The sequence below is a fragment of the Pteropus medius genome, unplaced genomic scaffold, assembly GCF_902729225.1.
Source record: "Pteropus medius unplaced genomic scaffold, Ma_sr-lr_union100, whole genome shotgun sequence".
NCBI lineage: Eukaryota > Metazoa > Chordata > Mammalia > Chiroptera > Pteropodidae > Pteropus > Pteropus medius.
The window spans coordinates 4,377,320-4,403,906 of NW_024342475.1; the positions used below are offsets into that span (position 1 = coordinate 4,377,320).

General features: G+C 34.6%; 1 protein-coding gene across 7 annotated transcripts in view; it reads right to left on the reverse strand.

Annotated features, from left to right (window-relative positions):
- Window positions 1-26,587, reverse strand: part of MYO16 (myosin XVI) — a 513,348-nt gene that overhangs the window by 387,701 nt on the left and 99,060 nt on the right. The window contains exon 1 of one of the 7 annotated variants that reach the window (XM_039866288.1): window positions 7,547-7,825. The exons of the other annotated variants lie outside the window; for them this stretch is intronic. Within the exon in view, the coding sequence (XP_039722222.1) occupies window positions 7,547-7,583 (37 nt within the window). The 5' untranslated portion in view covers window positions 7,584-7,825. Of the gene's footprint in view, window positions 1-7,546; window positions 7,826-26,587 lie in introns of those variants that run through there. 7 annotated transcript variants of the gene reach the window in all.

Genomic DNA, 26,587 nt, shown 5'->3' on the forward strand with positions numbered 1-26,587 from the left:
ATGTTCTATATATTAGGTAGATACTCTGATACCCTATTTGGATCCTCTTTACTGGCTGGTGCATCCATCCCCAGATGCTCAAAGTATTGGCTTGAAAGGGCCCAAAGCTGTTCTCGCCTCTGGAGAATTTCCTGCCAGTCCCAATCTCTCAGAGAGTGAAAGATTCTACCACCCCCCACCCGGCGTCCCATAAGTCCTAGTCATTGAGGCACAAGGGGACAAAACATAGCCCCTTGACTCAAGGAGAGACAACTCTATGGTGTGATTTATACCCCAGAGAAAAATCTACTTTGCTTCCCTCGCTCCCTCACTCCCTCATGTTTTCCCTGATGAACACACTCCTGAACCCCGCTCTCAGACTCTGCTTCTAGAAAACACGATCTACTCTAAATAAGACTATATAGTTTTACTTTTCTATTAATTTTCACGGTTTACAACAAAGAGAAGAATTTAGTTATAGACTTAAAATTTATACAGATCGAACATACCTAATGACACAGGCTTCAAAAACAGAAATAATAATAACAAAAAATAATAAGACAAATATGCAAAAGAATGAAGTTAGACTCTCATCTTACACCATATACAAAAATTGACTGAAAATGGTTTAAAGACCTATACATAAGACCTAAAACTACAAAACTCATAAAAGAAAACATAGATGCTTCATGACACTGGACTTGGCAATGGTTTCTTTGATATGACACCAAAAGCACAGGCAACAGAAGCAAAAATAGACAAAGTGAACTAATTTAAAAACTTTTGTATATCAAAGAATACAATCAACAGAGTAAAAAGGCAACCTACGGAATGGTAGAAAATATGTGTAAATCATATATCTGATAAGGGCTTAATATCCAGAATATAAAGAACTCTTACAACTCAACAGTAAAAATATTAAATAACCAAATTTAAAAATGGGCAAAGATCTTGAATAGACATCTCTCTAAAGATGATATACAAACGTTCAAGTACATAAAAAGATGCTCAAAATCACTAATCATCAGCAAAATGCAAATCAAAACAACAAGAAGCCATCACCTCACACCCATTAAAATGGCTGTTACCAAAAATAATAATAATAAACTCAGAAAATAAGAAGTACTGGGGACCCTTTCACTCTGTCGGGATTGTAAAACGGTACAAACACTATGGAAACAGTATAAAGGATCATCAAAAATTAAAAACAGAACTTCCATAGGATCCAGCAATCTCACTTCTGAGTACTTATCCGAAAAAGCTGAAATCAGGATTTCAAAGAGATTTTTGCCAACCTATGTCCATTGCAGCATAATTTACAGTGGCCAAGAAGTGGAGGTAACCTAAATGTCACCAGATGAATGACTGGATAAAGAAAATGTGATATATGTATACACATACACACACACACACACACACACACACACACACACGTATGCAATGAAATATTATTAAGCCTTAAAAAGGAAGGCAATCCCATCACATGCTACAACATGGATGAGCATTGAGGACATGCTAAATGAAATAAATTAGTAACAAAAAGTTAAATGATATGTGATTCTACTTATATGAGGTGTCTAAATTAGTAAAATTCATAGAAACAATTTGGAATGGTGGTTACCAGTTGCTAGAGAGAGGAAGAAAGGGGGAGTTGTTGTTTAATAAATACAGGGTATCATATTTTGAAGATAAAAAATTGTGGAGATCTGTGTCACAACAATGAGAATATATTTAACACTACTGAACTCTACATTTAAAAATAATTCCTCTAGTAAATTTTATGTTATGTGTTTTGCCACAGTAAAAAAGTGGGGAAAGAAAAAGACAAAAGGCTACATCTCAAGAATTTTAAAAGCATACATGCACAGATAGTTTAAGTATTTAATGAAAAATGTAGTTGCAAACATATTGCTTATGCCACGTTACAAATATGTTTGCTATGAACTCTTAGAGGCTAGAAGGTAGCCGTCCGCTAAGGAAATTAGCATGACATATGGTGTTGCAACAATAATAATACCACACACACACACACACCCCCCAAACAACTCTCCTAGCAGAAGTTTTATTCTCGGAATCAATTGTTATAACATGCTTCCAGAGTTATTTTTACTGCATATACAATGACAATGAAACAAAGGAAGAGTGAGGATTTTCCAAGACAAGAGTATAATCAATTTCAACATACTCCCCCAGAGCTTGAAAAAAAACATTTTCTTAAGCATTAAAGTCTTTAAAAATTGCTAGATTTTAACATCTTTGTAATCAAGCTGCAGGTCCATATCTCTCTTAACAGAGCAAAAAAATAGTACAACATGAAAGATAGGGAAATAAACTTAAATAATTTAAATTTTTCTCAAGAAAATCAACAATATCTCTCATCTCATTACTATACTGTCTTTACTGTCTTTAATTTTTTTAACTTATGTATCAAGTGACCATTTCTTGGGTTCACATCTAATTATTAGGGTATTTTTTTCTCATAAATATGAAAAAAATGTTTATTTTTTAAGTTAAAGTAGATATAAAATAAATATACATGACAAAAATTACTGTATACTTTAAAGTAGATTTATTCTTTACATGTCAAGCTATATATTTTCTCATTTTGTATTTCCCTTACAACATTTCTCTAATAAGTAATTCTATTATGATAAATAGCTTTTCAGTGGATATACATTTTTAATCATAATTCTTTACAGGATTTGTTTCAGAGTTAACAATAAAACTGAAGATTGTTACCATGAAGTGATGTTCCTGGTTCATTATCCAGTTGGACGCACATGTCTAATCAAATCTATGGCTGATGGAAGGCACCATGATATGGAAGCTTCGTCCTGTGTTATAGATGATTCTAAGATCATGTCCATGTCCTAATGCCCGGCACAATGATTTATCTTGATATGTTGAGCCCTGAATAACCAGGCTCCCTTTCAAAGACAACCCAGCTTCACTCAGAATCTGCAGAGCCTGATGATGTGGAGTCCCAACTCTGGATATCAACTAGCTATTATCTTATCAGGTACATACTCAATAAGAACTTCCCTAGGGAGATTCAGCCCCCTTAAGATTAGAACTGCCTACTGACAGCTATTCTCAGATGCTTTGGATGGCACACCATATTGCTGAAATCAAACTCTGTCTTCTCCTGATTGTTCCTGCCTTTCTACATACTACGCTCCCATTACTGAGTGTCTCCAAGATTTAGAATCACGACTGACACCCTGTCCCTTCCAAAAGAAGGAAATACTATGAAATTATAACAGTCTTAGACAAGATTGAATTTTGGGGTAGCTCAAAAGATAAGCTCTCTTTTGGTTCATACTTAATAAAATAATATAGATCCTCTACCCCAAGTATATATTTTGGGGTCCTCAAGCTTTAAATAATCTTCTGCTCTGAATTCACATCTACGCATTCCATCCTTAGACAATATCTTCAATTCTGGTTGGAAGACACTCAGCTCAGTCTATCCGCCAGACAATGTTTTTAACAGAGAAATTCCCTGGTGGTCAGATTGTCTGAGAATGGGATATCTGCCAGTTTAAACTCGCTGGTTCCCTCCTAAGGAAACAAAAGCCTCAATTGGTTCCATGATCCTACTAGTTGGCTGTGCGGCTTCCTGGCTGTTCTTAGCCTGAGTCCTGAAGCAACACTGTAAAATGAATATTTCTTATTTTAAGTACAAAAACCAATAAGCACACACTCTAACAGTTCCTCTTCTTTCCTTCAATTCGATAGTTTGAATGTGTCTATGCAATTCTTCTCATGTCTGTAAATAATTTTTTTTAATTTCATCTTTTTCTTGAGTCTTGAAATATTTTTACTTAAAATGTTACTTGGGTATAAAATATTTGATATTTGACATAATTTTGATATAAAATATCTTCAGTCCTGAAATGGGCTAAGACAAAACTGAATTTCACATTTAATACTTAATTTTGGCTTTGTAGAGTCTGGTTTTCTCTTCCTTTCTTTGTAAAGGAAAAATTTTAAGAAAAAAATCAGATGATAAAATTTCTATTAATCTCTTTAGGTTAATAAACTCTCTAGGTTAATTTTTCAATGTCAATTTTAAAACCTAAAGTCAAAACAAACAGTACAATTCAGGGATAAACATCCCTATGTCCCACATAAAGACCATCCTTATCTCATCTTAATTACTGTCTTAAGCACCCTTGGCTTTAATCTCTCACCATTCCTCTCTCTGCTGGGCAGACTTTTCAAAAATAAAACTAGTCAAAATCTACAAACCCATCATCAATGAGCTCCGCTTTGCCCACTGCAGATTAACAATTAGTGTCCCAAACAAACAAACTCGACTTTCTCACACCTTCCATCTTTATTCCTGTCTTCCTGCTACTCCATTATGCGGAATCTGAAACTATCCCTACTTTATCATGTAGGGATACAGTGGTCCATTCTTTCTTCTGGCTGCACCCTCCTTCTGGGAATCGCCTCTCCTCTTTCACTTCATGTGGTCCTAGTGGAGTTATTAAAAAGTTTTCCCAACCCAACTGTCCCCAGGATTAGAAACATGATTTAGGTTGAGTCCATCATAATGATCTATACATTGAGGATCAATGACTAGTCCTAGTGTGGGGATATGAACTTAGGAAAATTCAGGATCCTTTCATGTGATTTGAGAGATGGACACTTGGAGATTTTTTTTTTTTTAAAAGACCCTGTCTTACTGTTTTAAAATTCATCCACTAGGATACAGATGTGTGCTATCAAAGCTCATTTCTTCTGATAGATAGAGAGATAGAGAGGCACAGAGAGAGAGAGAGAGAGAGAGAGAAAGAAATACCAGTTAAATCTCCAGATCCAGCAGTACCTGAAGTCAATTGAATTGAAACCCTCCAGGTATAAAGACTATTTTCCAGATATAAGCCAGTAAATTCCCTTTTGTACTTAAACCATTATGAGTTGATTTTCTGTCAAAAGCCAACAAGTGACTCATATATAACATACAAGTCTGTAATAATCTTTTCTTCTTGCTAAAGGATACATCCCTTTAGCACATCTACTTTTCTCTTTTGTCATAAATGTATAACTTATTTCTAAAAGTAAAGGTGTAAACTTTTATATTATATGAACATTTATTATACATTATTTATTTTTAAATAATACATTTCCAAATTTCAAAAAGCTTCATGGGATGTGTTCCATATATGTTGTGTTTAACATGAACAAACATTCCTTCTAGTCAGCCAATCCTCAGTAAACAAAGTATTCATTGAATGTTTTCTGTACACATGGTTATGAATTGAGACATAAAATGGCAGAAGTTAAAATCCTGGGTCACAAAGATATATACAGCTGAGAAGTCATACACATAAGAAAAAGTTGAGGCACAATGAAAGCCAATATTCTGAGCTTCTCACACTGCATATGCTGATGCCACTGATCATTCGCAAAGAGTGTTAAAACTACACACCGGAAAGCACATTTCTGGAGAAAGTTCAGCTTAACCCTCTTTATGCCATTATGGCCCAATGAACCCAATTCTTGTATTTTAGTTTTTCAATTTGAATGCGCCTAACAAATTGATGGGAAGGAGTTTTCCTATTGTAAAATTATGTACTCTTGATTAAATGAACATTTTAGTCAATATTCTACCCTTCTTTTCTCTCCATAGACCATACATGCACATCATGAAAGAAAGAACCATTTATAGTTTTGCTCACACATGCATTCACAGAACACATTAAAGGGCCTGCCATGTTAAAGGATCATGCATTCATTCATTCATTCATTCATTCATACACTTATTCATTCATACAGCATTAAGAACTTGCTACATGCAAAGTTTAGTATTGACACATTTTGTGTTTACAATTTTAACCAGTTAGTGCTCTGCACTCCTATTGTTTATTAACTAGTATAAAGAGGATAGTCACCTAAATATATCTAGCTCCAAAGAAGAGCAGATAAAGTGCTAAGTTAACGGAAATGTAAGGGGAATTCAGTGCTTGAAGAAGGTTGAGTATGTACAATTTCATGGCATTTGACCTGAAATTTGATAGCAGGTAAAAATTTGAAGTTCAAAGATGAAAAAAAAAGTTTCTCAATTTCAAATTGAGGAAAACAGAAGACAGGCAGCAATCACAGAAAAATTGGAAGCATTTCTAGAGTTCATTTTGACAGAAGTGAAGATATATAAAGGCAAAAAGTTGGAAATAAAACTAAAACAAGAATTGGAATCAGAACATGTCTGAGGGAGTAAAAATAGTTTTATCATTTTTAGCTCTGCCACAGGGAGCCACTGAAGATCTGTAAACAGCATTACAATGGAATCTATTGAAAATGAAATCCATCGAAAATCTGGTGATTCACAGAGTAGTTGGTACTGGAGACACAAAGGAAGGGCACACAGTCAAGATGCTTTCACACTTGTTCAGGCTTAAGGTTATGAAAGTCTGAACTAAAGCAATAAAGTGGAAGGCCAGGGAGAATTAGAGGGATTATGAGAATAAAGAACTTTAAAGAGATGCTGATTGACTCCAGGTAGATGAAAAAGAATAGAGTCAAAAGTGGAAAGAACATTGAAATTGCAGTAACTGGAGTAAAGAAGATGCCATTGGTTAAAAAGCAAAAAAAAAAAAAAAAAAAAGCACATATCACTGATTTTGGAAAAGGTCAAATAGGCAAATAGATGTGTGTATATCTGTTATTGATATCTATCAATTAATCAATTGATATGCAGCAGCATATGTGTTTATGATGTTAATCAACAGTACACCAAGTAGGAGCTATCCAGCAAGAAATGGAGATATTTTACAGATATCAGCTGTATATAATTTTTTTAAAACTAGCTGTATGTAGGTTTATGCAGACATACAACAATCTTCACCCTGATTACTATATATCTTAAAATTTTGTGAAAAATGAGGAAAAACTGTAATGTGTGTTTTTAAAAGGGGTATATCTTATTATTTTTAAGTAATATCTAATCACAAAACATTTAACAAGGCAATAGCCCACCACACCTTAAAGCTTATTTATTAATGCTATCACATGACTTTACTTAATCATTAATTAAAAGGCATGGCGACTTGCTTTAATGTACGGTAGATTCTATTTCCATAACTTTTAATATCACCCTACAATACTTTCTTGGCTAGTTTTGAACCATAAATGAACAAAACTATTTTTCTAAATATAAGATGGGGTTACATGTCTTATCTGGGTGCCTCTGAAATCTTTGCACATGTGTTCAAAATTAATTGAATAACACAGAAAGACTAGAATACTAAACATTATAGTAAGCCTAGATGGTAAAACCCAAATAAACAGAAAATCACATGCCACCAGAAAACAAAATAAAATAAACAAAAAACAGAAAAAGCCCCTCTTATTTCTAATTTTCTGCTATGCTTCCATGAAAGCACCATTTTCTCCTCTTGTAGAGTTGGGATCACAAACTCAAGATTCACGAAAAATTTGGAGCTCTGGTAGGTAGGTCAGATATAGTCAGCTTGAGTTTTGGGAAGAGCTGTGGCATGGCTGGAAGTAAGTACTGACCTTGACCTAAAGAGGGTTTCCTGCCTCACTCTTGAAACCTCACCTTCCTGTGCCCTGAGAATGGGCTTCTCACTCTCCATTCAGTCTGATGTAGGAAACTTAAAGACACTGATTCTACTTTCTCCATGACTCCAGCTTCATGTAGTTGGCATAGGTCAAGGTGGGGCAAGCAAAGACAGATGGAAGATAAAGGATGTGGTGGCTGTGTTGGGCTCTTCAGTCATTTTTGGCATTATCTATTCCTTTCAGATACTTCGAGCTTCTTGATCTATCATCCTTGTGATCCCATCGTGTAGGTCTGTCTTGTCTTTTGTAACTGTGTGTTTGCTCTGTAGAGTCACAGCTGGTAAGAAATGCTGCTGGAGGTCTTTTCTTCAGAATTCTTGTAGGTAGATGAGACAGTGCTACATATTCTGGGGGAGTTAAAAGGAGGATTGATGGTGAGGGTGGTGTAAGGAGATCTGAGGTAGGGATAGACAAGATTGAGATGTCAAGAAACACACTGAGGTCTTTTTACAAGGAAACAATGTACATACTAAACCTTACATGGTTTAGAGCTCATTTTCAACACAGAAAATTACTGTAGGTACTCAGGAAATAAAAACTGTTAAAACATGGCTTTGTTAAAAAATATTAATGACAGTCATTTACGTGATTACTATTGATGACCCATTTCCATTTATCAAATATTATTGCATCATCAACATGTGTCCGATACTATTAATGTAATTTTAGTTTTAGACATCAAGTCAGGTTTGTTGTATGATCAGTCCCTCTCTGCCCAAGGATCTCCACACCCAGCCTAGATCTAGCACAAGTAAGTCCTCACCACAAGCGAGGGATATGAAAAATAGAACGATGGTCCCCACCTCCGTTCATGACCTCACTCCTGATGTTTCTGCCATTATCTAGGGGAACATAAGTAAGACACACAACTATTTGAAACTATACCCCAAACACTTAGAAACTTGGTTAAATTTTCAGAAAACTGGTTTAAAAATGCCATTAATATTACTCTATAGTCTTGAACTAAAATTGCTATTCCTAATTCCAGTAAAAATTATTAACCAAACATCCTAATAGTATTTTTACAGGACTGTACTCCAGACTGGATTTTTAAACAAGCACGTTGCGGCATATCTAACATTGCCACGTGTATGGCTAACATGCAAATTTCTTTCTCAGACATAATAAATGCTACTGAAAACCAATTATTAAGATGTACTTTAAATTTTCATTCATGTTTGAATCAACAAATAAAGATAAAATTAAAGCAAGGTAAAAAAAGAGAAAATAAAGATGTTAAATGTGATATACTTTATAGACTGTTGTCTATAAATGGGAGCTTGAGTTTCATTAAGAATTCCTTTTTTGTAAAGCCATTTGAATTGTAAACAGATGATGGGCCTTCCATTAAAATCACTATCTCTACTAATTATTTAAAGGAAAAGCCTTCTCATTGTGCTAATATACTAAAATAGTAACAAATTTTACCTATTCAGTACATAGTTTACAATCAGATAGATAGATAGATAGATAGATAGATAGATAGATAGATAGATAGATAGATAGATAGATAGACAGACAGACAGACAGACAGACAAACAGATAGACATAGATGATGAATAGATAACTAGATGGATGGATGGATGGATAGATGGATGGATGGATGGATGGATGGATGCATGGACAGTAGGATATAATAAATGCTCCAATCATGTGAGCCAAGATATCTGGAAAAGAGTGAGTAGAGAAAGCACAGGAACCCTGGAGATGAGAAATAAGATAAAGTCAAATGCATGCACTATGGGAGCATCCCTAAGATATCACTGCTGCACCACAGATATGGAAGCCAGAAGCCTGTTCTGTTAGCAGAATCGGCTTGAGAACTGCTCTCGAGCTAGAGCTGAAGACACAAAAGTCAAGGCTGGACCCTCGTTAGTGGGCATGGAATATACAGGACACAGAGAAAGTGGAGAATCCAGCAATACTCCTTTGTAGTAAAATTGCCTAACTGAGATTTTTAAAATTAAGACTATTTATTATTTCCTAATCCTGTGGCTTAATAACTAGAGCACAGTATACCATATTTCTACGACTTCTGCTTGTTAGTCGAATTCTCTGTGACAGGTCGGAAAGTTCAGTGTTTCGAAATGCAAAAATAAAGAAGATAAAAATGTCTATGAATATTTATAGATGCTTTACTGGAAATAACCAAAATGCCCACAAACTAGTGGATGGATAAACACACTGTGGTACATCCAGACAGCAGGATACTACTCAACAATAAAAGGGAACAAACCTGATTCATGCCTCAAACATGGATGAATCTCAGATGGATTACACTAAAAGAAAGAAGCTAGCCTTTTTAAATCACTAAGCATACACTTGCTGTATACCTAGCATTTGCACTCCAGGTATTTATCTCAAATGAATGAAAACAAATGTCCACACAAAAATCAACGAGGAATTGTTCACAGCAGATTTAATTATAATAGACAAAAAGTGGAAACAACAAAATGTCTCTCAATAGGTGAATAAACAAAATGTCTCCCAACAGGTAAATAAACCATGGTAAATCCACACCATGGAATACTACTCAGTAATAAAGAGGAAGAAACTACTGATAGACACAACAACTTGGATGGATCTCAAGAGCATTATGTTGAGTAAAAGAAGCCAATCTCAAAAGACCACATTCGGAATGATTTCATTTATATCACATTCTGGGAAAAGAAGAACTAGAGGGACCGAAAACATATCTGTGGTTGCCTGATGCTGGTAGTTAGGAGAGGAAGTTGATCGCTAACAGGCACAAGGAAACTTTTCAGAGTGAGGAAAATGTTCCAAATCTTGATTGTGGGGCAGTTACATAACATATGCATTTGTCAAAATGTATCAAACTATACACCCTAAAAAAAAGTTATGTATGTAAATTATACCTCAATAAATTTGACTTAACAAAACAAACAAAACAGTAGTTAAGTTTAGAACCAAACTTTCAAACAGCTGTAAGACAAAGTGTTAAAATAGATGTTTCAAAATACTGAGGTGTATTCAGATATATGCTGCTACAATCAACATTTTTAATAAGAGTAAAATACTTTTTGGTATGATATGTAGAAAAAAATAATAAATCACTTCAAAAGGATAAAAAAAGAGTCATGCGAACAAATGCCAGCCTTCATCATTTGTTGGAAATCAGAGGAGGCGGAAACAAAAAGGGAATACCCAGTGCTGCCAGGCGTCTGGTTAGAGCAAGAAAGAGCATAATAACTCAATTTTTCAGTCTGCATCACATGTCACAGATTTCTAAGTTTTCATATAATGTCACTGGACTGTAGACTTCAGGGATCAGGCAACAAATATGCCATTTTCACACCTATATTATCAGTACCAAGGACAGCATCTGTAACTGCTCAGTCCAGCAGTGACTTCGTAAGTTTTCACTACAGAAATGGATGAATCTGTGATGGATAATAGGAAGAAGAGAAAGGGAATTATTCATGGACTAACTTTCACAGACACCAATGAAGTGAATAGGGATAACATCATCGACTGCATTTTTCAACTGAGGAAATAATGTACTAAGCCCTAGAAAAGTTAGGTGATATAACAAAGATGAAAAACAAAACAAAATGAAAAACGAGAAAGTAGCTGAGACACCGGATTGACTCGAGTGGTCTCATATATAACAGCTGAGGCTCCTCAAATGATTGTGTAAGATGTTCATTGCCTCCATCACCAACACTAGCTACATTTATAATCACAGTTCATACCAGCAGAGAATGCCACGCCATGCTTTGCTGGGGATAACTGAAATGGATTTTGCTAATATATCACAGGTGATGTTCTTTATGGATCACTGGTGAGATGAAAGGAAAATATTAAGACTTGTCTAGGATCTCAGAATAGAAAAGGTGAAGCAACGTGTGGCTCTACACTGATCTATTCATGAGTGCCCTGTGGAAAGGGTGTAAATTCAGTCCCCCAGAGCCAACATAATGGGTAAAATTGTTCAGAGTAAAGAATAATGAACTAGAAATTTAGGAAACAATTCAACATTTGAATGGTTTTCTCTTCTCAATGATACTTCACAGAATTGACTTTTACGTACTTAAAATATGAGGCACCAAGAGGCATATCCTTCATCAATCTCCTATTTATTGTCAGCGCACTTGGATGACTGACTTCCTTTTTCTACTAAGAGCCTGAATGAAGAACAGTCAATTGATTTTCACAAAACCATTCATTAATTTGTATCTGTCTCTCTCATCACTCTTCATTTCTAGATAATAAATAATTCAAGCCTCTCATCTTTCCATATTCAGAAGACCCTGAAGCTCTGCCTTTTAGTTATCCTTCCCATAACCACTTCCTATGAGCCAAAGACTTAAAAGCTGAACTAAGAAAAAACTTGGAGCAGTACTTGGAATGCACAATTGATTCATGCAGTGTTATACTTTGCCTTTTTATATTCTATCATCTTGCTTTAAAGTATAGAGCAGCTTTCAATTAGCTTTTTTAACCACAACTACCTGTAGAGATGATGTATTTATGGAACTGTCCATAATGACCTCTGAATAGTTTTCTGAAGATATAATTAAATTTAAAATCCCAGTTTACTAATCATTTAAATGGACTCCACAGTTGTATGATGCTTTTTCCTTAGAAAGAAAACATAACTCAACTATGCTTTGAAACAGAAGTTTTCAAAACATGGCACAATAGAGTCATTCTAATATTAACAATCATTCTTAAAATATGATATCATAGGTACTATTCTAACATGAATTTATTTATGACATTTGGTAAAAACCAAAGTTTCTTTTATGTCAAAACTACTCTAAAAGTGCATTGTCATCATCAGTATCATTGTTGTCATTTTATTTTCTCAAACATCTGAAAATGTCAGAGATGGAAAAAAACAGTCCCAACACATAGTCTTGAGTGATGGCGAGTGCGAAGGGATAAATGAGTCTGAGTTTTCAAAGATGAAGAAGTACATACAGTGAATTAAAAACTATGCAAGTTTTTTATTTAAAAAAAAAAAAACTTCTTTCAGAACCACATCTCTGTCGACCAACTTATCTTTATCTCCTTTTCCTTTTAGAAGCCAAGTTTGTAAGAACTCTACTCACGATTCCCCTCCAATGATGGCTCAAGTCACTGCAGTTTGAATTTCACTCCCACCTCTCCGTTGACACTGCTTGGTGTCCACATCACAGGATGTCAGACTGTTTAGCAGACCCTGCCTCTTGACACTGTGATGCTTGCGTTCTTGACTAAAGACCTCTTAAGACCTTTGTGAACTCCACTTCTTCCATCTGTTTTTCAGAAGTTTCTGATCAGAGAAATCTTTTATTTATTTATTTATTTTGGCTGGCTATTTTCTCCTGTACCATGGCTTAAATAAAACCAATATGTTAATGACTCCATGTCTATCTTAAATAGACATCTCTCACTTGAGTCTCAGTCTTGTATATACAACTACATGCTGGGCAACTCTCCTTGGACATCATAGAACTCATTATGTCCAACCCTGTCCTTCTTCCTCTGGTTCACATCTGAAGATTAATGGTAATGTCATACACATAGTTACTCAAGCAAAAATCTAAGTTTTAGTCTTGAACAATCCTTTTCTTTTATCCTCTATAATTCCTAAATTGGTCCTAAAGCCTAAGGTTTCTGGTACTCAAGCCTCCTTCATATTTGTCCACTTTTATATACTCTCAAGTCACTCACCAATAGGAACTCTCCTCCATTCAGGTGTGGATTGTCACAAGAGCCACCCAGCTGGCCTCACGCACCCCTCTGCTGATCTCCTCCACTTGTTCTCTGTATTTATTTTATTTATCCACATCTTTGTTATCCACTTATGGTTAACAGATTTTAATGGATTCCAATTGCTTTCAGAAAAAGTCTAAATATGGTGATATGGCATATGGGTCCTTCAAGCTGGACATTCAAGTTTAGGAAAAACTTAGATTAGGTTTGGACATTCCAAGTTTGAAGTGCTGATAGGATATAGTGGTCTGCTTGGATTTGACAATGTGCACCTAGAGATCTTGACAAAAGCATGACTAGAGATATTTTTTCTGGAATCTATTTGCAAAGATATTGAGGTGAAGTCATCAATCTCAATAGGATATATACAAAGAAAAGATTAAGCAAAGCACAAAATGTTTCACTAATCAGACAATAAATTCCAATAATTCTATTTTATAAATGTCTCTCAAATCAGACCATGCCTCATCATCCCTATTGCCAGCATCCTGATTTAAACTGTCACCTGTCCTATTGTCTTGACTGCTTCCTTTTTAATCTCTCCTTCCATGCATCCTCTACATTGCTACCAGAATGACAGTTCTAAAACATCAATCTGATCATTTCCTTCATTCTTTAAAATAGCTCTGCATTCTCTCGGATGAAGAATAACGTAAAAACTCATCATACTTGTCCAAATATTGTACATTGTTCTCCTTTCTCCACCATGTGGAACTTTTTTTTGTTCTTTGACTGTACCACGCACTCACAACACTGTGTTTTATGCAAGTCTTTTGCTCTTCCTGGGTTCCTCATCCATTGATCATGAGCAAATGCCTCCTCATATTTAAATGACTTCTCTTCTACTCTGAGAGGGTTGTTCCAGCTCCTTGCATAACTTTCTCACAGCAGAACCAGTGCCCTGCCTCTGCCTTCTCTCATAACAGAAATGTGCATACATAACATACAGAAACATATCAAAAGTGTTTATCCACTTTCAAATCTCCTCTCCGGATTGTGAATTTCTTGCAGAAAATCTATTTATACATATAAACTGAGGGCATAGCACAATGTCTGGTGTGAGGAAATGAGTGAAACATTTGAAAACAATAGGTATGAAAAAGACTAAGCCGGGAACATGAAAGAGCAGAATAAGTCAAAGAGTTACAAGGACACTTTTTCAGGAAAGCAAAGTGGGAGGCTTAAAAAGTTAGAGATAGTCACTGATCCAAATTACGCAAATGTTTTGAGATAGATGAAGAATAAAACTTGTTTGACATTTTAATGCAGTAATAAAGTGGGAGATAAAATGTAATAATTGGATATAAAGGCATTTGAGAGGCATATATAAATAACTTTTTAAAGAAGTTTGAAAGTAAAAGTAAATGGAGCTATAGAATATAAGTTTGAGTAGAGAAGGACATTAAAATAAAAAAATAGTATTTTCTATGAGTTTGGAAAGTATTAATATAATGTTAAACCAAAAAAAGTTAACTTCTGAGAGCCTAGATTCTCTGAATTAACAATGAGAGACATGTCCATCCCTGCCTCAGGGCCTTTGTACTTGCTGTTCCCTTGGCTTAGCACACTGCACAGATCTTCCTGGCTTTCTCACTTTAATCACTGAGAAGTCACTTCTCAAGAAAGGTCATCCCTTAGCAACCTACTTAAAATTACCCCTCACCCCGCTCTGCTCCCAGTTCACTAATTAGATCTTTACAATCCTTTATTTTCTTCACATCAGTTGTTCCTAACAAAAATACTTATCTACATTTGTTTTTTTACTTGATTGCTCTCTGTTTCATTACTGGCATGGGAACTTCATGATGGGAGTGATGTTAGCTGGCTTCATTATCACTGTATCCTTAGTCCTTAGAGCAGTGCTTGAAAAGAATAGGAGCTCAATAATATTTCTTGAATTAATTAATAAGTATATGAATTAATGAATGACTGATACAGAAAGAAAATGAAATCAACTTAATCCATCCAGTTCAGTTAAGTTACTATGAATGTATATGTCCCGAAAGTGATACTAAATGTCAACTCACAACTGAAAGCATAAAGAGTACACCTTTCATTCATCAAACATCTTACAGAAAGAGAGAATATCACATGAAAATAACAGATGTTAAGCGAGGACATGAGTGTGGAACCCTCCATATCTAATGACGAGCCTTTAATAATGCAATGTTAACATTGTAGCAAGACACACAGATATATCATCGAATAGACCATCAGGACACAAGTAGCCATGACATTCCTGAGTCTGTATAAATATGAACTCGATGAGCAATGAAGTCATATGTTGAATAATAGACATAAACTATAATAATTTTATACATATTCTTCAACTGTTTCTTCATGACTATTAATGCAGGAAGAATATAGATGTAAAATTTAGATGATGACAGATGATAGATAGATAGGTAGATAGATAGATAGATAGATAGATAGATAGATAGATAGTAGACAGAGATAGTAAGATATAGAAAGAAAGAGAGGTCATTAGCATATTTATGATTTCTGCCTTTTTCTTAATTTTGTTAGGTTTATAAGTCTCAGATTTATCAAGAGTATGTGAGTCTTATTTTCTTTTATTCTAATAATTCAATAAAACAGTGTTAATAAAATATTAAAATATTCATATAATTCTTATAAATATATAAAATATTCATGTAATTATCAATATACTGTTATAAATATAAGTATCATTTTGGAGCAGTTTTGCTATGTATTGAAACTAACTTATTTAGTAAAATTATAGGTAGTGTTGATCTACAGATCTTATTCTAATATATTATTAATTTTAAATGGCTGGGTAAAATTTTTAAGACCTGATTGGGAATTTTTTTTTCATTTAGACAATTTCAGTTTTGAATAGAACCATAAATACTTGAGAATATCTAAACAAAGTATAAAAAATAATTAGAAGGGATTTGCTTTATCATATATTAAAGTTACTATAAAGCCATAGCAATCTATACATTATGACTATGAGCTACATAAGTAAATCAGTGTAACATGTCAAAAACCATAAATAGATGCAAGTACATTTTGGAATTTAATATGTGACAAAAGCAGAATGTCAATCTGGTAGATATAATACATGCATAGATAAAAAGAAATTAAAAAGTGCCCATGTCTCACATCACACATACACCTCAATTTTTTAAGGATTAGCATTTAAAATATAAAAATAAAAGTTTAGAATAAGACGTTGAAGACTAATCATTTAGTTTTAGGAATAACAGACAACTCAAAGCAATAATAAAAGCAAAATCCGTAAAAGAAAAGAGACATCATTTCTATATAATTATTAGAAAATTAGATGTAAAAAATACCCAAAACAAAGATGAAATAAGAAAGCCATCTTCAGAGAATATACAGAGAAATATTATTATTTCCTCATATAAGAGTATATAAAATTGATTTAAAAATGATAAATAATTCAATATAAAAATGAGGACAGATATAAAAAAAAGGGCTAATAAAAAAAAACGAAAAAAACCTCTTACTTATTGGTAAATTAAACTAGAGCCTTGTGAGAAACTATATTTCAACCATGGAGTTGACACCATTTGAATAGAGGAAGCATCCCAGGCTGGCAAAGATGCAGAGATGTGCATTCTCTGCTGGTGGTGGAGATCTGAAGTGCTATAGCTTATTGGAAAGAAATCTGGCAGTTTCTGCAATACTTAAAACTACACATGCTATTTGATTTAGCAATATTGCTTTTGTGAATCAATACTCCAGTAATATAAGCCAAAATACTAAAATATAATGTTTTAATGCCTATCAAAAAGGTAAGAATTTATAGGTAAATGGTTTAATAAAGCTATGGAATATTACTTAACTATCAAAAGAAGAATAATTTTATGTCTCTTCATTGGCCAGAAAAGATGCTCATGTTATTACTACAGAAGAGAGAGAGACATCTGAGTTAAAAGAACATATTTGGGAAAATATAAATGATGTTTAAAGCCACATGAATCGATGAGGTCGATCCAGGATTTTGCAAAGTATCATAGCCGACCTCTAAGAAGGAAAGGAAGCTGGCAATGAGGCAGAAGGAAAGTTACCAACAAAAGAGGGAGAAAATCCCAAGAATTGTATAAGAGGAGACAGTAGTCAAGTGAGAAATTAACATGAAAAACTAGTATCCATTGGATTTTGCCACATAAAGGTGGTTTAACTTCAGTAGATTCAATGGAGTGGTGAACGGAACAATTTGAAGAGTTAAAAAGGAAATGAGGATCAGAGATCTTAAGTACATATAGGCAGTTTTCCGAGGTGAGACCATGAAAACAACAAAATGGGGTGGTAGCCATAAACAAATATAAGATCGAGAGAGACTGTTTATGTGAAGATGGGTATATTAGTCCATGTATTTATGCTGATGGAAATAGTGCAGTGGAGAAGAGACTGATGGTGCAAGATAAAAAGGAAGAACTTAAAGAGTGAGGCGACAGGGGATAGAGTCCAGAGTACATTGGCTTTGGATATAAAGAGGAACAATTATTGATTACAGAACAGAAGTGAGTAGAGGAATTCATGTCGGCAACTTTGTAGATTCAGTGATGAGAAGGTGCGGTGCAGGAGTTATACCTGATGGTTGGTATTTTCCCAGGCTGAGAGATTTAAAGGGTCTTGAGGCATGAACAATCATGCCTACTGGGAACACGACAGGGGTCAGGGTGAGTGTTGCCTGTCTGAAACTGGTCTATTTTTGCTCTGCCATCCTCTTTTAGTGATCATCTAAATGCTTTGGTGTGACAACAAACAGTTGGAAAGTTGGGTTCAACCTGGGTTAGACATTTGTCACTTGCGTGCAACAGAGGGAAATGAGAACAAGGAAGTGCAATGGCTTCAATGATGGACCATGGATCTGGTTTGGGCAAAGAGTGGGCTAAGGGAGGTGAAGCAATCGTAAGACGATTGCAAACGTATTGGTGTTTCAATGAGCTTGCAGACTTGCTGCAGTGGAGGTTTTAAACAAGTGAACGACACATACAATTCAGGAAAGAATGGGGAAGGCATTTTAGTGAGAGTAAGTGACTTGAAATGAGAATAAGCGACAAATTAAAATTTGTTTAATATGTAAAATAGAAGTCTTTCTGGTATAATTCACCCTTGAGTTGTATGAATGAATTAGTAGTTCTGGAATATACTTATTTTAAATAACTTTAACCTTCCTCCTACTATAAACTGTGCTGCCCCAACCTCAAATACTTAGAGAAGAATTAAACTAGGGGAGATATAGGCCAGGCATATAGTTCTGGCAACACTTTGATTCTTGAGGCACATAAGGATATTTAATAGGGCAGCCTCAAGCTTCTGCTCCAGTTTGGTAAGAGTAAACCAGAAAGATATTCCCAAGTTTTCATGTGGCACTAAAACTATGTAAGCCCATTTCTCTCTCAAGTTCCATTTCTCATTTCTGCTTGCATCTCAGCTGATGAGGCATTTGGCCAAGTTCACACATCACTCTCACCAAGCACGGCTCAGAGACAGAATCTCAGTACAGAACCATCTGACGAAACTTCTTGACCACAAAGATACAAGAAACATCAGCACTTTTTGTAGTAGTGATCTTAAATTTTCCTGCTACATCCTGCTTCCATGATAAATTTTTATACTCCAGTTTTTAACATCTCTATATAAGATAAAGAAACATACAGAATTAGGCCAGTTCTGTAGAATCAGAAAGGAATCTTGGTGGTGATACAAATCTAAGCCATCTGAATATTCTCTCTTACACTTTTTTAAAGTTTTGTTTTTCTGACTATAAAAGAAAAACATGCCAATTGTAGACAATTTTGAAAATACAGGACAATTTAAAAATAACTGAAAATTCCATGATTATAATTATATAAATAATTATATTAAATATTTAGTCATAATTAATTAACATGAATATTTAAACTTCATATAAATTATAATCATTCATTTATATAATTATAATAATTGATGTTCCATAATCCAGAGTTAACTAATGTTGGAATTCGAGTTTAGACCTTTCCATACATGCATACTTTAACAATAAATAATGAGTAGTCCCTAGATGATTAAAAGTTATTTGCAAGCATTCTTTATTGGTCTTCCAACATTGTGCCATAGGCCTCCCTTACTAAGATTCTGTTGTTGTACGTTGTCAGAGCCTCTTGCTCCTGCCTGGAATTTAACTACCCCCTATGTCGCTGCCCAGCTTGGAAGTGGAGGTGGTACAGTGACAAACCAGGTGATAATAAAAAGACAAGCATGTGGAAGAAAGAAAGCACATTCGAGTAAGGAGTGGATGGGAAGAATGTGGGCCAATTAACCTTGCAAATATTTCAACACAATATGAGACGAGGGTCACACTATGGAAATATCTTATGCATCAGGAACAATGATTAAGCTGTGGATTATGATCCTTATCAATAAACCCTTCTGATTCTGTAAATGCCCTCACTTTTCCTTCTATGTTCTATTCATCCTTCAACATCCAGCTCATGACTATGAAATGAACCTTGACTAGCAGCACACAATGAAATATAATTTCTGAACTTCCTTAGCACATTGTACTATCCCACCAGAGAAGTCATCATTTGACAATATTCATGCTTCTTTTCCATTTTAGGGATATTGCCAAACATAGAGTTTAGAACACAGTCAGATTTTTAGCAAGTAGTTGGTAATTACTTTGATAAATTCATCAGGAACATTTTTTTCAGGTATTCGGAGCATTTCACTATTCATTAATTTTAGATTTTACCTGGATTGCAAGAATTACTTCAAATGCTTTCATTGACTTTTAATTCTCTGACATTCTAAACTCAAATAATTCACCTGATAGAAAAGTAATACAAGGCAGAAATGAGCAGCCTCCCAAGTTCATGTCACTCTGTCCCTTTGTGCTTTGCCTTCCACCAGATGTGTTCACTCTGCTTGATGAGTACCCAGGTTCCTTATAGAAATGATGCAGAGGGTTTTAGGAATTTCCTCTGCAGAGGCACAGAAAGGAGAAATAATGACATTCTGCTAGTGCAGTAAAACATGAGGGGGCAATACAAAAACCAGCCTAGAGCACCGTCCTATAAATATTTCATCAAGATGATAACCCCAAGATATCAGAGGTTAAAACAAAAAGACATTCTCAAAATTCCCAAATATGCTGCATGTGCCAATTTTTATTAATTAAAGAGCTAATTTTCAGACTTACAAGTTGATTGGTGAATTCTTTTTGAGTTAAAAATGTTCTGCAAGCCAAAAAACATGGCTCTTTTGGGTATGCTAAAGAGTAAGGAATATTTATTTTCATTAAGCAGTTTTAATTCCTATATACATCCCCCACAAAAGACAAGAGGAAGGAAAATATTTTGTCCTCCTCAATTGTCATTATTTTCTCAGTTTCCTGTAGTGCAAAACTCAAGATTCTTTCAAAATGTGTTCCCTCAAATTTAACATTGTAATGTCCTTCGCCAACAAAACCTTCATCCTAAAAGAAAACCATTTTCTACAAATGGCATCTGTAACTTTAAGATAATGACATAAATGTAAAGAAGTTTTCAGAAGTGCTACTGGAGGAAAATATATATCTAGCAAGCCATTTTTTTGCTATAAATATTTGTCTTTCTTCATTATTACCATCCAGAGAATGTTTAGATGCAGCTTTTATCTAGCTCAAAAAGCCTGTTAAAATTCAAGCATTGGAGAAACCCTTGATGTATCTATTCGAAAAGCCAGTGACAAACTATTTTTTGCCATACCAGTGTAGAGAATGTGGTACACATGTCACTGGAGTCCCTGAGCACTGCAAGGTGAACGATGCAAGGACAAAAGTTTACAGTCAAGAATAATGCTAAAGATGAAGCTTACAAGTTGAGCATTATATGTAGACATAAGCAGTAAAACTTGAGAGTAAAATAATAACTAAATGGCTTCAGCTATATATTAATGAACTAAGTTTCTATGTAAACACTATTAATATATGCTGATACCCAGAAATATTCTTATAAAATTATTTTTGATGGATTCCTTTTTTTAAAAAAAATGGCTGTATGTATGTATCTTTTTTTCTGAAAAAGCTAAAGTTTTAAAGATTCCTCTACTATCAGCATTTGGCTCATACTGGAATTATTCCAGAACCTGAAATTAAGAGGAAACACATTTAGCATGTAAAACATCTTTTAAAGTCACCATTCTATGTCACTTACCCACATGTGACATACCAGAAGACCTGCCTTAATTTTGGCATCTGCATAAAACAATATATCAAGAAGACAACCACATGAGTAAAATATCAGGCTTACTTACAGCACTTGATAAAATGATAGTGAGACATCTTTCCATCTCAGACAGAAATCTTGCTACAGGTTCCAGCATTCTCTTCTACAACTGTTGTCCCCAGGAAATGCATTATTTAGAGCCCTTACTCAGGTAACAATTTACCTCATAATGCATTATCGAACCAAGGCTCTGTTCCATGATCATGCAAATAGCTTCAAACTCATTCTCATTCAGCATCTGGAGTTAAGATGAAGCCTCTCTCGGTGGGTCTGGAGCCACCACTGCTGCACGTGCTATTGTAGTGCCCTTGATTGACAGGGCTCCTAGTGCCACAATCCCGGGAATAGTCAGTTCTAATTGGTGCTCACACGCAGCCACATGCTGCCGGCACGGACGTGTGCTGCAGTGCGGCTCTCCCAGTACTGCCTGTTAATGGCTTTTCAATAGCTTTCGAATGGCAGCAAAGTAGCTGATGAGTGGGCTGGAGCGAAGCAACTAGCGAAGGATCCTAAATCTTATTTGTGCACATTGTCCATGAGCCAAATGTGACCAGATTCTTAGCTGCTGGCAGAGCTGATTATTTTTAGTTGCCACCAGTTGCTGTGTGTGAATAGGAAATTGATAGCAGGATCTCAAAATAACCACCTCTTAAGAATCAGGGGTCTTTTGATCTGTCTCTAGTAATGAAGAAATTATATTATATTTTACAACACATCTTTTTGGTTTTTCTATGCAGAATATAAAACTCAAATTATCCACAAAAAAGCTTTCGGTTTGCATAGCTTTACAAATTTAGGATTCTGCTACCTCTGCAGAATGCAATAAATTTCACTGTATAACCGGGCGAAGTAAGTCTGACTGAAATGCAATCAGAAAGAAAGAAACATATGGTCTTCAAGGGTTATTGCAATAAAAATAAATATCATACTCATACTGCAATAACAGTGCTAGCCAAAGAAAAAGGTCACATTTAAGTCATTTACAAATGCAAATTTATTTTTACAAATTGATATTTTTTATGATTTTCTCTGAAAATGAGTTGACAAAGTCTGAATTTGTGTTTTACATTTTGAGGGCATTGCAAAGGCAGACAAGAACGGTATATTAAACATGCACATCGTTCTACGATATAAGCCTAGATCTTAGATTGCCTTACAAAACAAAACTCAAAGAGTAGTGCCCTTATTAAACACAAAAACTATAAATTTCAAATCTATACAACAAAAGGTCATGACTTAAATTTTCTCTAAGGAATAATGCCAACAATTTTAGTAGTATAATACAGAAGAACAAATTCGAGGTTTGAATCAGAACGGCTTGTGTTTAAATTCAGATTTACCACTTAACACAATGTCAACTTGGACAAGTTATTTAACCTAGAGACTCGGCTTCCTCATCTAGGCATCAGAAGTACAATTCCTAACCTTTATCTGAAGGTTAGAAAAATGTATATTAAAATTCCAGTTTATATTATTGATGTTCAATAAAAAGTTGCTATTAACATTAACAAGGAAAAAATATTTAGCTATACTTTGAATAACTGCAATGGACTCTTTAACTTGTTTTCCCAAGAATTAGAATGAGGATTTTCAGCCTTCATCAGTAACGAATGTATATCCTTCCTTCCTTCCGTCCTTCCTTCCTTCCTTCCTTCCTTCTTTCCTTCCTTCCTTCCTTCCTTCCTTCCTTCCTTCCTTCCTTTCCCTTCCTTCCTTCCTTCCTTTCTTCCCTTCATTCATTCATTCATTCCACAATAATCATTGAAAGTTATTGATATGCAAGTCACAATTTTAAGTGTTTTTTGGAAATAAAAATATGTTGAAAACACAGCCTTTATATACAGGAATATACAGTCTATTTAAGATTTTCTTGTGTGTTTTGAAATGTTCCCTAATAAACACTACTATTTATGTCTGTTATCCAACAGAGAGCAAAGCTCTCTCCTCTTACCTCAAAACAAGTCTTCCTGTATACATACAGTAATTATGAGTTTAAGCAAATGTTGTTTAGCGAGCATCTCTTCAGAGAAAGAACTATCTGCCTAGTCTTCCTCTTAGCACAAAGGTATATTGTCTACATGCTTTCCTTAAGCATGTGAATTTTTTAGTTTTCTGCAAATTGCATGCCACCATATAATTATCTCAATAGACCTCTTAAGGCAACTGAGTACTATGACACCATTTACTCTTTGAAACAAAAAAGGAAAAGATATGCAACTCAGAGAAGCATAGTATATGCTTGGCAAAGAAAATATGTCATTGAAAATATGACTGACTGAGACCTCAAAATTGGTTACAAACTATTTAAACACTGTTCTTGTAAGAACTCTGACCCAAAGGGTCAGTAACATCTCTCCACACATTCCAGGGGCTCACTACCAAATGCATTTATTATCGCTGACTCATTTATTTCATAAATACTTGGCAAGTCATTGTTGTAACTATTCAATGTACACTGGGAAGAATATCTTCATTCCTCCCATCAAAGTGCTTATAGTCTAGTGAAATATAGACATTAATCGACCCAGCACAGTGAAATGTGCTAGAAACTAGAAGACAGGAAATGTAGACTTATAAAGCAACTGATAGGAGTTAAAGGAAACTATCAAAAAAATTCATTCTTATTTTTATTCAAGTACTTAGAGTCTGCTTCATATGCTTGAACTGATGACCTTCTCTCATCCTTTTGTCTCTGGAAAACACATACTCGTGCTCGAAACACTGGTAGAACTACGTTTAACCACACAGAAATACATCTTTACATGTTTCATCATTATCAAATAAAAATTAGTTTAAAATGTAGGTATTAATTCAGTAGAAAATTATTTTGATTCTATTAACTTTGCTCCCTTTACAAAGTATAAAAATAATGGTAATTTAAAATTAATTGAAATCTCTTGATCTCTGCCCATTCCTAAGAAACTCAACTCACTGTTAGGACGTTAATACTGATAATTCTGGGATTCTTTGATTCTGAAATAGTTAATATAATATCAGAGATGGTGATGATTTATCAGCAATGAAAACCCTGACTGCATTATATATATTGTAAGCAATTTATGTATTTTGCAGAATATCATTAAATATAAAATGAAATCATGTATTTGAAAGTTGTTTTTCATTGCTACAAAACTTAAACACTAATAAAGCACAAGTATTTCATTATCTTTCAGAATTATTACAATGAAAAATTTTTCTCACTGAATGTCGCATACAATATTTCAAAGGCAAAGTGGAATAATAAATTCCTCTTCCTCTTTTATACACCAAACAGCTGCTCGCTATTCATAGAATTTCTGATAAAAACACATGATTTTTTTCTTTTAAATGTTAGCAGATTTCCTCAAATAAGGCTAAATTATTTTCCAGCCAAAAAAAAAATATGAACCTGAAACGAGTCTAGTGATAGATAAGTATTTAAGAATTACACACATGCTTAATATTAAATAGATTTTAAAATGAGATATGTGTAATATGCAGCTTCAAAATAGTTTTCCTAGCGAAAGCTGACAGGTGAAATACTACTCCATTTAGACCCCTATTTGGAGAAATCTATTAACCAATCTTTTCATAAATAATTGCTAAATCTAATAGTTCTGCATTTTTTCACACTTTATTAAATAACATAATTAAAACTCAAGTTAATAAACACCACTAGTTTAGGTCAGGTGTATATACATAGTAGTTTACTATAAAAATTCCAAATGAGGCTATAAATCACATGCACAAATTGTTTGTAATGCAAATTCAAGCTCTGTGACTTAAGCATCTTTGCCTCTGCTCTGAGAATAGGTTGGGGCTTATAAATATTTGATGAAGCAAATCACACACGGGTAACCTCCGCAAAGTAGCTGGGAATTAAATTCATAGTATCATTTGTCACAAATAGTAACTGCTTCTTGGTGGATAGGGTCAAGATCTTCTCTCTTCAAAATAATACTGTTTAGTAATTTAGGTCCCTATAAGGCTTAAGGGGTCCTTTTTGAAGGCTGCAAAGAAAAGATCTAAGTCGTCAAGAAGAAAAAGGCATACATAAACTCAGTTCTTACTAGAAAATTAGTCTCACTGGTCATCTCTCACTGTGCTTCAGGACCAGGATCAAACCTGCCTTGCCTGACTGATCAGATTCCTGCCTTTTCTGATCATGCCTCTTCCACAGTCTGCCAACTGTTGAGGCTGATCTTGATTTCAGCCCATTTATTAAACCACTGGCTATCAGACTCAGGACTCTTCACCTCCAAACAGCCTCACAAGACTCCTAGCAGAAAAAGTGGACATTTAACTTAGATGTAGGCAATTGTGAGATGAACAGAGGATGGAATTATAATATAGATCTACACTGCTGAAAAAAAGTCAGGGGCTAATATAAACTACCCTCTCTGTTGACACAGAGCAGTGAGGATGCTAACTCAGCTGAGCACTGCTTTAGAGCCTAAATGTAAATGCGCAACAAAAGGGCTGAAAATTATTCATCAGCATGTATACTAATATTTTCATAGAATTGTAATATAAAGAAAAAGAACTGCTTTAAAAAGACTGAAAATTGTTCTTTATGTAATGCAGTATAGAATAACATAGTAACATTGGCATGTATGTACATTGATATGTGTATTTACAGACACACTGTATATGGAATGCTCTAGTTGTTATCTAGTTATACACATTCTCTTTGTGATTTTTTTTCTCCCAGATCAAAATGAAATACTTTGAATTCTAATGAGTATCAATTAAATTAAATATCTAGGAAAGGAAATTTGTAAAACATTTGCAAATTAATTCATTTGAATGTTAACACAACTTTGAAATATCTCTAGCATATCTGCTACAACTCTCTAGGATGACTGCTGATTTGCAGATATTATTTTACCTCACCAAAGTTTGACCTGGAACAAGAGTTTGCATACCTTTACTGTAAATAAGAAATGGACATTATCAGTCTCTGTTTGTATGACCATAGCTAAATTCGTGTGCATGTGCGTAATAACATGTATGTAGGCAAACCACGAATTAAGTATTCTTGGCCTTGTTCTTCAATCCATTTGAGGGAGTTA